The sequence below is a fragment of the Agelaius phoeniceus genome, chromosome 2, assembly GCF_051311805.1.
Source record: "Agelaius phoeniceus isolate bAgePho1 chromosome 2, bAgePho1.hap1, whole genome shotgun sequence".
In the NCBI taxonomy this organism is placed as follows: Eukaryota; Metazoa; Chordata; class Aves; order Passeriformes; family Icteridae; genus Agelaius; species Agelaius phoeniceus.
Window position 1 is genome coordinate 66,877,036 of NC_135266.1, and position 13,875 is coordinate 66,890,910.

Genomic DNA, 13,875 nt, shown 5'->3' on the forward strand with positions numbered 1-13,875 from the left:
CCTTGCATTTAGACTCCTCATCTGGCATAGACCTCAAGCTGAAGGAGGGTTGACTGTTTCACAGGTGGCATGACCAGAAGAGACACTTTTATAAAATATTCTGGACCTCTGTAAAAAAGGGGGAATGGGATCCCTGTTGACTTAGATCCCAAAGATCTGCAGTTGCTTTTGGGAATGGAACTGTTCTGTTGTGTTCTGTATTCCTTCAGTAGAGTGTTTCTCACACTGTATTTTGTTTAAGGAAAAAAAAGAGATTAACAGTTAAAATTTAATAAATCTAAGAGCCCAGGAGTATAATGTAGAAAGATACAAAGAGGTATAAGTATGTTTTATATATGTACATCTCTCTGTTATATATATTGTGTTACATATGTTATATATGTATTGTATTTTATATATTGTGTAAGCATATAGAGATATGCTTACACAATATATAAAATGCATGACTATAACATATACAATTATGTGTTTATCTATAAGTATCTACTTTGGACGTTCGAACTTGTTAATCTTTTTATGTCCTTATTGTTTGTTTCAGGGTGGTGAACCAGTACCAGGAGTTAGTGCAAAATGAAGCTAAATGTACTGTGAAAATGTTTCATAATTCAAGTGGATCAGTCAGTCATCTTTCTCCAGGAAAGGAAATGGAAGTGAGTTTATCAAGCTACAAATTTCTTTTATTTGCGCTTAATTATTGAATTATTAGAATAAATTTTGCTATCCACATTTAACAGTAAAATAACCTAAAAATGTTATCCTGAATGACTTTTAAAATGCATTATGGTCATGATCATTCAGTGTAAATATATTGGGAAAGTTAGTGGAAAACATTTATGTTTTCAATGTTCAAATGTTGCCTTTTAGCTGTTTTAAGGGGTGGGGGGTTGGCTCTGTATCATGTAGTTAGCTCCAAAGTTTTGTTTTAGCATTTTCCCCTGTTCAGGTGAAACTTTCATAGAGCAGTATAATAAAATGCAGCTGTGTGTCTTGTTTTGCAGGTCAGTAAAAACAGAAGCAGATGGAGTAGCTGAACTTCTTTTACCTTTAGAAATTCAAATTATTTTCTCTTCAGTTTGAAGAGGAAAACTTAAAAAAAACACCCAAACAAAAACCAATACAAACAAAAGAAACAAAAAGCCAAAGGCAAAAATAAATCTCATACATACAAAAAAAACACCAAAAAAACCTCCAAAACACAAACCCCAACAACATGCACACACATTTCTACATTTCCACTATAAACTTGCATTCCCAAATTTTCCTGCCTGTTGGCATTGCCTTGCATTTTATTTGCTGCTTCTGGCTTTGTTTGGTCAGAGTCAGTGCTTCAGCAGTGAGCTGTAGGTTATACTCCAGCTAGTAAATGAGATTTGTACCCCTGGGGTGTTTCCTTGACATCTTTCCCCTAAACATCTACTTTAAAACTCCAACAATGTTTTTCTGAAGGAGGTAGTTCCTGGTGTCAGGCAGACCAGCAGCATTCCAAGGCCAGCAGTTGCAGACAGGAATATGGATGTTTTTCTGTATGTGTGCACACATACAGACATGTACATGCATGTGTGTATATATACATTAAAATCATATAATAAATGGGTGGAAGGATGCTTGCCAAAGTCAATTTGTCTGCCTGTCCAAGCCCCTACCAAAAGCTGGATTAGAGTTAATCAGATTACTATATTTAATGATCGAGTTACCATTGCAGTGGGGCATTGTAACCTGATTTCAAAATCAAGAAAGCAGATTTTAATACAAGAACAGAAAGGTAGTCCTCAAAATTTTCCTCAAAAGATTCTTTTTTATAAGCAAGCAATTAGAAATATCTAGAGGGGCTGTCTCTTATCACTGAGAATCAGTGGAAGTTAAGCTCACCAAAAAGGGTGATTCTGCACAATGCTCTGATTTCTTAGCTCATGCACATTTAATTGAGGCTCCAGTATTGACATAGTCCATTCACTAAATTGCCAGCCTCATTTCCTAGTTTCAGCAGTTTGCAAACTGTATGTTTGTTAAACAGTACTGTAATTTATGGGTATCTGCTATAAGGTAAAACCACATAGAATATAACTGAATGTGTTTCACTGTTGAGTCTTTAGACAGTGTCAGCTATTGGAATTATGGATTTAGGGTCTGTTGTGAGTGACTGAGAACTACAGACTCAAATAGGTGAAGCAGACACATGTTCAGACAACCTGATGATTAGGATACAAGAGCAAACAAAAAGGCTGTATCTTCCCTCTAAGAGTATGAAGTTTTGGTCCCACTGAAGCCAGTGGGGAAATGTGTCTTAATTTCTCTGCATTCAAGATTTTCTTAAATTTATTTGAAATTCTGCTCCCAGAATAAAGAATTCTGATCCTGATCTTTAAGTCTGTCTTGGTTGAAAATGGCAGGTATATAGAGAATGAATTAATTAAATGATGCCATTTTTCAAGTAAAACCTAAATGTTTTATTATTTCAAGTATATTCATCACTTTTGTGTTTGTGAAAATTACAAAAAATTCTGGAATTATGGAGAAAAGTGAAACTCTTTAATTATATTACTTATTTCTTTGCTCATTTTAAATTTTTACTAGCACTTTCATGCTGCTTCTTGATGGTAAAGACTTTATCTAAAGAGAGTTCATCATAGGTTATTTTTTTTAAATAAATGCATAAGCATCTGAAATGGCTGAAAGGAATATTGTCATAGTTCGAGAAGCCTTTATACAAATCAGTTGAATTGTCTTTTCTGTCAGCTATGTGAAAACTTTTGTCATTGCTGTGGTAGTGTTAATTTCTCTTTCCTCCCAGCAGCCAGAAAGTGTATCAGGCTCTGTTCAGTCTTCAGTACTGGGGAAAGGTGTAAAACACCGACCTCCTCCTATCAAATTACCTTCAAGTTCAGGAAGTAGCTCTTCAGGTAATTATTTTTTGACTCAAACATCTAATTTTAACATGACCTGCCTGTTGTAAAATGAAAGGATATCCCTTTAGTTAAGATTTAATTTAAAAATACCAGAATTTTGTCTGTGAGAAGAGCATGGGGCTTTTTGTTTGTTTTTTTTAATTTCTGATTATATTGTTCACAAAAGTCTGTACTAATATTCAAGTTTACATGTACTCATAGAATAGTAATGTATTTTAATTATGCTTTTTCAGGTAATATTTTTAGTTCACAACAGTCAAGTGGCCATCTAAAATCCCCAACTCCACCTCCTCCTTCTAAGCCTCCTGGTCTTTCTCGGAAACAATCTATGGATCTTAATCAAGTTAGCATGCTCTCTCCAGCTGCCATGTCTCCTGCGAGCTCTTCACAAAGTGAGTCACGACCTAAATTCTCCATTAAATCTTAGGCTTTTGCATAAATGCTTCCTGAGATAAACTTCTTAACCTGTGGAATGATGAAACTTAAGTGTACAGTGTACCCTAAATTGTATAAGTTGTGCAGCTTTAGGCAGGTCTCTTGTTCACTGTATGTATTTTATGTTTATTGTAACTGTGTTCGTTTTCTGTATATATATGTATGCACCCTCTGTGTATACGTTTTAATACATTTTCTGCAATTAGCATGATCTCCTCATATATGAAAGGCTGGTAGATGATGTGATGAGAGAAATTCCAAAGTGTAGATTTTTTTCCTCCAGTGTAAAAACAGTATGTTAGATCAATTTGCCTTTACATTATTTAAGCATCTGGTTTTTAAATGTTATAGGAGCTGGTGCAGTTGTGTATCTGTGTATGTATATAATCTGATCAGTCCCGAGGTGATGATACAATAAACGATAAGATGATTTTTTAAAAACACTCCTACACTGTTTTACAAATCATTGCTGATTGCAAGTGTGGTGGTGATGCTGCTGATGATAGCACCATATTCTCAGGTGTAAAATTGCAAATTTCAATCAGAAGGGACATCCTAGTTAACATATTTTCATTAACACTGACAGGATCATTGTAATCTTAGCTGTAGATCATAAATGTTTTCTAAAACATGTATGTGTCTTGAGCCATATCGTGAACAGATCTGTACAAAGAGGGAACCACAGCTGCAGCTTCTCAATTTTTTTATGAATAATTGTATACTGCACATTCCAGTATCCTGCATGGTATTATAATATGCTTTTTGCATTAAATAATTTAAAATCTGGGTAGCTCAAAAAGTGTAACTTTTGTGCCTTCTTGTTTTGCACTAGATAAAAAAGAAAACTTAAGTTTTCTTCCAAAATATTGAGTCTGGATTTATGTTAGTGTTATGAATTGTGTAAATCTGCTGCACACAGTTACTTTAAGGCTCTGGTCACCATTCATATTTATTTCCTTTTTTTCTGCAGGACATAAAAGCTAAAAAAAAAAGAAAAAACAAAAAAAAAACAGCTCATGCTTTTTGGGGGTTTTGTTTTGTTTCATTTTTCTATTGATAGACTTTGCCTACTGCATCCACAACAAATACAGCTGTATGTGTTACATTTAAGTAGAGAGAATTACACAGTAGCTTTTAAAGATGCAGTATTATCCTCTTCTATGGTTCTTAAATATTAGATAGTTGCTTTTTATTTGATCAATGCTTGGAAAATTGCAGTTTGACTATCTGATGAAATTTAGATCAGCCCCATGATCATTGAAATTGTACATGATCTTGCTGACTCTTTTTAACACAGTCTATTGTGCAGGCAGTACATGGATACTATTTGTTTAACAGTTTAGGACAAACATTAATTAGGTTAAAATGGTAACTAAGAAATTATTTTAAGTATTCCTGAATAGAATTAATCCCTTGATGTGTGATAGATTATGGAAGCCTTAAAGGAAAATAGAAATTGGTGTATGCCACAAGGAATGAAGCATGGAGAATGGATTTTCTTTGTGATTATACTGCATCCTTAACAATGAGTGTGTGCTGCAACACTTGTCATGTAGAAATTAACTCTTGCAATCTAAAAACCAGAAGAAATTGTCAATGCTAAGTAAGATTCCATTAACCTTATACAAAAAGGACTGGCCTTTTATAACAAACTAGCACTTTTTATTTTTCTCAATGAGCAGGGTCTGGAACTCCTAAACCATCTACTCCTACTCCAACCAACACCCCTTCATCGACCCCACACCCTTCTGATGCTCAGAGCTCAACTCCTATTACCCTTTCTGCCACCCCTACTCCCCAAGATTCAGGCTTCACCCCTCAGCCCACTTTGTTAACCCCGTTTGCTCAGCAGCAAATGTCTCTGAGCCAGGCACTGCCTGTAATGACCATTCCTCTTTCCACCATGGTAACATCCATTACTACAGGAACAACCTCCACCCAGGTCATGGCAAACCCCGCAGGACTTAACTTCATCAATGTAGTGGGCTCTGTGTGGTAAGTCTTTTGTTATGATGGTTTCCTAATTTACCATGGGGGTTGGTTGGTTGGTGGGAGGGGATGTGGTCCAGGTCTGTCCACCATCCATTAGGGTAAATATTTTTCAGGATCTGCAGTACAAAAAAGATCACTCACTTTGTAATTACAAAGTGAAGAGCCACTAGAAACTATTTGTATTTCTCAGATAGAAGTCATCTGCTATTAGATTATTGAAAAGATCTATTAAGAAAGGCCTTTATTGCTTTCATCTTTGTGGAGTCGTATAGGTTTATTTCTGAAAGCTTTTATCTCAATTTAAGTGATTTCTGAGGTTTTGCTCTGTAAGTTTGAAAACTTTTTATTAATCAGAGGGGAAGTAGAATATCATATGCAGACCAATCTAAATAAGAAATGGGAACAGATTTGTTTCTATCAATTTGAAAAAGCATTGAGGTGAAATACTCTTTGATCCTTAAAACTCATTTTGTGGTTTAAAGAAAATAATAAATGCTGTCAAGAGAAGATGGTATGGTGTAACATGAACTGTTTTTTAGACTAAGGAAAATTCTGCGATTACAATGGTCAGTGTAAGATACATAGTGTGCTTCAATGCAGGTATCAGACATTCAAATTACCCAGCTAAGGTGTTGAGCAGCTGGTCACTGTTGATAAATAGGGAAAAAAGAAAAAGCAAACCTGTTCCTTTTACGATAGTACAGCCATTTTGAAGACTGTTGACCTTTTAGTATTTCTAGAATGAAAGGACCACTTGTGGTTTATTTTTAACAGTTGATATCAAAGAAGAAAAAACCCAGTATGTGCTCATAATATGAAATATGTTATGCTCTAGGCAAATTTCTTTTTTAAGCTGCATTGATGCTTTATCCATAGTCCCATAATTTACAGGAAGCTACTGATTTACTTGCCATGAAACAGAGAGCAACGATTTAGTTATTCAGACTTACTTGTGCCACTTGGGTTTGATGTGTTGTCTTTCCTCTTCCACAGTGGAGCACAGTCACTGATGAGTGGTTCAAACCCTATGTTGGGGTGCAACACTGGTGCCATAGCCCCTGCAGGTATAAATCTGAGTGGCATTTTACCCCCAGGAGGTCTGGTACCAAGTGCGCTGCCCGCTGCAATGCAATCTGCCTCCCAAGCAGGTCAGTGTGACTGAAAAGCCACCCTTCAGACAGGGACAGTGTGAAAACATTTTGTGAGAAAAGTGGACTGAAGTGGCCTTTGTGTGAAGAGGTTGTGTATTTGATGGCTGGAGCTCAGGAACAACATACATGTTTTTGTATTCAAGGTGTAGGCTGTGTTGGAGATTGTCTTAAGCTGGTTTTTGGTGAGCTAGGCTGGGGATACACAGTCAAAACCTGGATTGTTTGGTGCACTCAGTAAGAAGTTTGACAGAAACTCCAAATTTAAATAAAATTTTGATAAATATGACTGCCAGAAAAAAGGCATGATTGAAATTAGAAAGAGGCCTCACTTTCTAAATGTGTGGGGCATTTTATTCTAGCCCTGGTACTATTTTATTCTTATACAACAATTAAGTAGTTCCTTATTGTCTCCAAATGCAACTATATAAATCTTAAAAGCACAATTTAAATTATCAGTTTATTTTTTCTGAACATATAATAAAAAAAAAGTCTAATGTATGGTTATAGAATGAGAACAGTAGAAGACTTCAAGATATCCATCCCATATGCTGAGTTAAATCTGTCTAAACCATACTGAACCAATGTTTATATAAACTGTATTTAAATATCTTCACTGAAGAAGATTCCAGTCTTCCTCAGTAGCTGTCTGGAGTGGCTCATTATCCATGCAAAATGTTTCCTTCTAATTACAGTGCATCTCCTGAACTGCAATTTTTTTTTCCTCCTATATCCTTCAGATGTGAAAAATAGTTGTTCACTCTATCTCTTTACCTTCTGAGTATCAAACATGCTGTCATGTCCCACATTTGTCTTTTTCTGATAGGTCGTATTTTTCAAACCTTTCATAATCCTGTCACTCTTTTCTAGACTGTCCAATTTGCTTACATCCTTCTTAAAATGTGATAACCAAAACGGGACACAAGCCTGAGCTTGGCTGATTTACCACTGTGGAGCACAGCAGAATAAATGCATCTCATCTCTTTCACAACATTCCTGTTAACATTTCCCCAAATGAGGTCTGCCTATTTTTTATCTGTATTTTTTGCAACAGCATTACCTTAACATAAGAATGGCTTTTACTGGTTTAGGCCAAAAATCCATCCAGTTTATATTCTGTCTCTGACAGTTGCCATTAGAGGATACTGAGGAGAGTGTTTGAGATGAGGCAAAAGTGTGAAATTAAACATCCCTTGCCTACAACTGTACCTCTTCTGGCAATCTACAGCTTTGAGACTTTCTCAGCTGAAGAATATCCACATGGATCTTTGTGCTTAATATCCTGTGCTAGATTTCTAGTCTGTGGATTTATCTAATTGGTTTTTGAACCCATGTATATTTTCAGAATCTCTACAGCATCTTGTGACAGTGAATTTTATAAATGTAAACTGTGTGAAGAGGTTCTTTTCTTTTGTGTGCTCTGTAGTTTGTGATATGGATGATTTGAATATGTTTGTGACCTCCTGTAACTTCTCGTGTCCTTTCTTGCTGTATAGACAGAAAGATAGTTACAATTTTGTACTTGGTCATTTGTCTTTTTTTAAATCAGTGTTACTGAGTTTTGGACCATTTCTTCAGTTCATGAGGATCGCTTTTAGTCTACTTCTGTCCTTTCAAGCACTATCAACTTCTACCAGTTAGGTGTCACAGATTTGTACATGCTGTGCTGTCACCCACACAACAGATGCAAGTAGTGAATTGTGCAAGACCTCCAGGGCTTCTGTTTGTTAGCTGCTGTCTTACTGGAGTGTTGCTCAGATCTGGGGTGGGATTGTTTTCTGTTAAAGATTGGTAAGGGTGTATTACTTCATTGAGCCCTTGGACTTTTTTGGATTTACTGTAAAAACAGTAAAGCTTTTTAAAGGCAGAAGGATCACTGAAAAATAACTGCTGTGGTGTTCTCCACAATCACCTTTGTGTAAATGCACGAACAGGTTATAGGTCACAGGGTATAATGTTAATGTAGAGATACAGATTTCTTTCCATTTAATCAGTTCTTGCGCACTTTGAGTCTGAATAACCATGAGCTGCATTACAGAAAATGCAGCATTGTATTAAGTTTACACTTAATTTACACTTGCCAGTATTACACTTTTATTATGCTTGTACTAGTATAAACTTAGTATTAAGTTTACATTCAATTTACACTTGCCAGTTTTCCAACTTCCAGATATTTAAAAATAGTCCCAGTGAAAAGGTGTACTGCAAAACACAAACAGAACTGAGTAAAGACTCACTACTAATAAAAAGATGTTTTCTTTAACAGGCAGCCCATTTGGTTTGAAAAATACATCAAATCTTCGGCCCTTAAATCTTCTACAGGTAATTGATATACTTGGACACAATAATAATGATAATTTCTTATCTTTCTGTAGAGACCTGCTTAGTGCTGCTTGCTGCACTGCCCCACACAGATCTTTGGAGCCAGTTGGTCAGACCATTTACTGCAAATCTTAATTGCTTATTTAAAGGGCTTAGAATAAGAGAAAAGAGATCTCCATAGACATACAAGGTGGAAGTTACATTCCTAGCTCAGAAAAAAGCAAATAATTCTCAGTAACAATATAAAGATGCTGACATTTGAATTTAAAAGATTAACCCTAAAATACAATCTTTCAGCATTTGCCTAAGGTTTCATTGCAGATCACAGACTAAAGTTACAATTATACTGTACAAAACAGTGTAGTAGAATCACTTGGAGGTTACACGGTTACACATAGAATGCCTAAAGGCCAAGCTCAGCATGCACAGGTAGGTGCAGTAATAGGTTTAAAGAGTTTTGAGAAATGGAAGTTCATGTAAGATAGGGAGTTTAGAAGGTCTGTAAATGCTTTATTTGCACTAAGCATACATACAAATACAAATATGAGCAGATGTTTATTATGTCAGAGTTGCATTTAAAAGCAGAGCAGGGGTTTTTTGTGGAACTGGGCGGAGTTCCTGGACCTTGATGTCAGCTGCCAGATGCAGGTACAGAATTACAGTGTTCCACATAGATTGCACCATGCTTCAAAAAATTACTACCAGCTTTGCTACTTCCTCTTCCCACTCCTGTACACTCCAGAAGGATGGAAAAGGACAGGCACAGGAGGCAGTTATGCCAGAATAGAGCTCTTCTATACAATTAAATGCTTGTATTTGAGTGATTCCAGGTTGAAGGACATTCTTTCAAGCTAGCTCTGCCACTCATATAAACCAAGAACAATTCAGCTGAAATAACTGCAATTAAAGCTGGGGTAAGGGAGAGGAATCAAGGCCGTTTCACTATCTATTAAAATTCAGTGGAATATTCTGAAAGTGGAAATTACATACAGTGCTGTTGAAGACTGGCATTTATCTTTCCAGTATCAGTACACTATCTGCCATTTTAATTAAAATAATTAAAATATATTTTCCTATGGAAATACCTTTCTGTCAGATCATGCAAGTTTGTTTCCAGAGCATGAGCTTTTTTCAGAAACAGCAACAATTGTAAATTGATTGACTTTAAAGGCATTACCAAACAAAAATCCAGCCTCTGGGAAGTACACCACTATCAATACAATCTTCATCCTAGAACAGTAGGAAACTCAGCAGTTTGATTGAATTATGCCTTTTGTTTTTAGTCTTCAACAGCTTCCAGGTGGTTCACTTATTTTTAACCCACTTCAGCAGCAGCTGTCTCAGTTTTCTCCATAGCAGCAATCTCAGCAGCCTACAACCTGTAGTCCTCAGCAGCAGGGAGAACAGGTGTGTGCTAACAGCCCTTAGTCTGGAGTGTGTGGATGAAAGAGTTTCTCCTTTTCTCCCCATCTCCACAAGTAAATGAGCCATTACCCCATAGATCTGAAGCAGAGGGTGAGGAAACTCTTGCTCCTAAACTTTCTCAAACAGCAAAGAGTGCAGTGGCTCTGTTGCTATGGCTGGAGCTGGGTTATAACTCTTTATTTATATCCTGTGTAGAAAAGCTGTAACAACCGCTGAGCATTGTCTAACTGTCATGAAGAGAGCCAGCCCCACTGTATGAGTAGTGTAAAACCAGCTTAGTGCTTTGTTTATCATAACTAACAGATATATCAGATGAACAGAGAAAAAATGCAGTCAGGATTATTACAGAGAAACAAAACTGACACTGCTGTGAGTTGGCTTACAAACCTCACTGCTGTAGTTCAGCAGAATTTTCTTTGCACCTAATGAAATACAACTTGTCTTTAAAGCTGTAATCTTAAGAGATTTGCTCTGCTGCTGCCTGTAATTAAAGGCGATAGACACCAATCCGTCTTCAAATGACGAATTTTGAGTAGTCAGTTGCACTTTAAAAATCGTAAGGTGCAAGTACCAGGTTAGTACTTAAAAATCCTAACCAACATTGATGCAGCAGTGTGAGAAAACTAGCTGCTCTGCTTTTGTGTTCTCAGACACACAAGTGTTCTGCTTACCAAATACTCTCTACTGGATACTCAAGTTTGTCATAATTTCACTTGTGATACTGTAGACTGTTCATAAATAAGATGCCTCTGATTTTTTTTTTTTTTTTATGGTATATAGCCTCCTGTGCCACAGGCCTTGTTCTGGATTGTGGGAAGGTTTAAATGGGAAACTTTGCAATTTGTTCACAGCATCTGAATCTCTGAATGTCAGTAGTTGAACTACTAAAAAAAATATAATGTGACCTTCTACTGTTGAGTTTTATTTTCTAGATACTGAACATCAAGGGCATTTATAAAAAGGCTGATGTAAGCATAGTTCTTGTGGCAGAAAGTTCTGGAGAAAATCAATCTCTGCATTGGTTAAACTGCCCTAAGGAACTTCTCTCATACCTTGCATTATAGAGGAGGGGGTTGTTGGCTAAAATGAGATATTATGAACACTAGATTCCTTAGCTTTGATAAGGACAGGAATGTATGTGCTCAAAGTCTTAGTGAAAAAACTTAGGATCAAAAGCAACAAAAATTGTCTGTGCTACCAATAGAATATAAATATGCATTCTCTCTCATACTTAGGGATTTTCCCCACATGGTGGTTCTGTGACTCTTAGTCATTATGGAGGTGATGGTGTCTCAACATGCAATCCTTTGGTCTGCTTTTCCTAGATCTTAGTAGCATTATAATGTAACGCTAAAGAAGCATTGCAACTCCTGGACTGAACCAGCTTTTTTCCGACTCATAAGCTATGCAGTTTTTCTCAAATTGTGCATATAATGCTTTACTTCCCTATGTTACAAATCAGTGCATAATTTAAGTTCTAAAAGAGGTCATAATTCAGCACCCTTTGACTTCAGGAGACACTAAGTCAGACTACACTAATTCCTTTAAAGTGATTACTGTGAAAACTACTGCATTCTGAAAATATGATTTTAAAAGCAGGGTCTGTATTTTTATGAAATGAAGGTGTGTAGCACAATATGAACATGGGAATGTGACAGCCTTTGCACACTTTGATTGATTAGGACCTTTGCACATGGGTATCTCAGGGTCCCCTGAAGACTTTGGGGCTGTGAGTGGGACAGGAAGTTGTCATAAGATTACAACCATGAAGTGTAGTCTCTGCTAGACTGCAGAGAAATTGACAACTACATGGACTTCTGCTGGGTAACAGGAGCACTACCATTTCTGCCAAAACAAAGCTGTTCTGGGGTATTCAGTATCTGTTTGTTCAACTGTTAGTGACTACACTATAGCCTGTATCTGGCACACACTGGATGACGTAGCATTAAATGGCACTTCAGAAGTTTGCCTTCACGCTGGCTTTATTTGCTTATTCATTGATACGAAAGTTTGGTAATAAGGATCAAGCTTTTCATTTTTGCTAGGGGTCTGACCAAGGTCCATCCAATCAAGATCAGGCATTATCTGCCCAACAAGCTGCTGTAATTAACCTGACTGGAGTAGGGAATTTTATGCAACCTCAAGCCACAGGTATGTGCTTGCTGAGCCTCCTTTTATAGCAAAGTGTTTATGTTGATAAATTCACACTGAAATGAAGTTTGGTCTTAAGGAAGTCTTACGTTAGATCAGAATGATTTACTGTTTATTATCAGGACATGAATTCTATGAGAAATACTCGACTTCTAAAGCATGCACTTCTCTGCTTTGTTTGGCAGTTAAGTGCCATCAATTGATAGTATCACATGAAAACAAGTTACACTTGAGACAAAATGAAAATGCAGGGAACTTCATGCCAGACTTCATTAAGGAATGTTTCTTTAACTCTGTGCTTAACATCCAGTGTGAGAAACCTTTGTGTCTCCACAAGCACTTCATAATCTAATTATGTTCTAACTAACAGAGTATGTATATCATGTATACTTTATTCTGCACTGTTCCAAATTTGACTCTGAAACTAATTCTATTGATCCCCCTTTCCTGTTACACTGTATTCCTATGTCTTCCTCCCCTCACCAACTCAACCTGACCTCTTTGACCTGCCTGCTTTCCCCTTCTCCTTTCTCAGTGTTGTCTCAGCTTGGCTCTGCCGTGAACAGACCTGGGCAAAGCCTTCCTCAGCAGAGACTCCAGCTCTCTTCTGCCTTGCAACAGCAGCAACAACAAGCCTTGCAGCAGCAGCAGCAACAGATACAAGTAATCCAGCAACTTCACTCTGACTGTGTTAAAAAAAAATTAAATTAAAAATACAATTCTTGGCTCCAAAATCAAAAATATTGCCCTCTTGGGCTCTTTTTAACTAATGCAGTTATGGTCTTGCAAACTGAAAATAAAAAAAAAAAAAAACAACAAAACCAACATGTATTTGGCAAACTATCGTGCAAGACCTGAAATCTGTGGTTCTCTCAGCTTGGAGCACTGAATTTATTTTTATTCATTGAAGCCCTCCACCTTCCTGATTTGCAAACATTCAAGGGGTGCTTGTGGCACATATCTAAATACTATACCAGGTGCCAATAGATTTCAAAATGACATGGATGTAAGCACCTGGAAGTTCAAATGTAGGACTGCTACAGTCAGTACATGAAAGCAAGAGCTCTGCAAAGCTCCTTTACCATTCAGATGCTTCATGAAAACATTTTAGCATTTTTTTAGCACACAGTCTCATGTTTGTAATATATACAGAAAATTCATACAATACATACACTGAGAAGCTATCACATTAAAAAGGTACTGTGTAACCCAAACACTCAGTGAAGTTGCTGAGTTACTGCAGTTACTGCAATGAAGATAAAGGGCAAAGAAACAAAGCTGTGCACATTCACATGTAAAATGTTAGCTTGTGCCCTCAGCAGGCTTCTGTGCCACTGGTGCTGCTTGACTGTATCCCTGCCCCAGTTCATGGTGTGTTCCTTTTGTCAACCTGGTGCTTCCTTATTTTTTCTTTCTCTCCCCCTCTTCATTCTTCCTGATGTGAAAGCTTTATATTCAATACTAACAAGCTTTTTCTCCCTTCTCCTCCATGGCAG

General features: G+C 36.9%; 1 protein-coding gene across 12 annotated transcripts in view; it reads left to right on the forward strand.

The window, feature by feature from the left end:
• SUPT20H (SPT20 homolog, SAGA complex component) overlaps positions 1-13,875 on the forward strand; it is a 29,912-nt gene that overhangs the window by 15,509 nt on the left and 528 nt on the right. For 4 of the 12 annotated variants that reach the window (XM_077173769.1, XM_077173771.1, XM_054651457.2 and 1 more), the window contains 8 exons: positions 539-650; positions 2,792-2,900; positions 3,140-3,298; positions 5,024-5,336; positions 6,327-6,481; positions 8,748-8,803; positions 12,274-12,379; positions 12,915-13,042. In XM_077173769.1, coding sequence (XP_077029884.1) covers positions 539-650; positions 2,792-2,900; positions 3,140-3,298; positions 5,024-5,336; positions 6,327-6,481; positions 8,748-8,803; positions 12,274-12,379; positions 12,915-13,042 — 1,138 coding nt within the window. Of the gene's footprint in view, positions 1-538; positions 651-2,791; positions 2,901-3,139; positions 3,299-5,023; positions 5,337-6,326; positions 6,482-7,351; positions 7,501-8,747; positions 8,804-12,273; positions 12,380-12,914; positions 13,043-13,875 lie in introns of those variants that run through there. The other 8 variants (XM_077173770.1, XM_077173772.1, XM_054651463.2 and 5 more) reach the window with 6 other exon arrangements.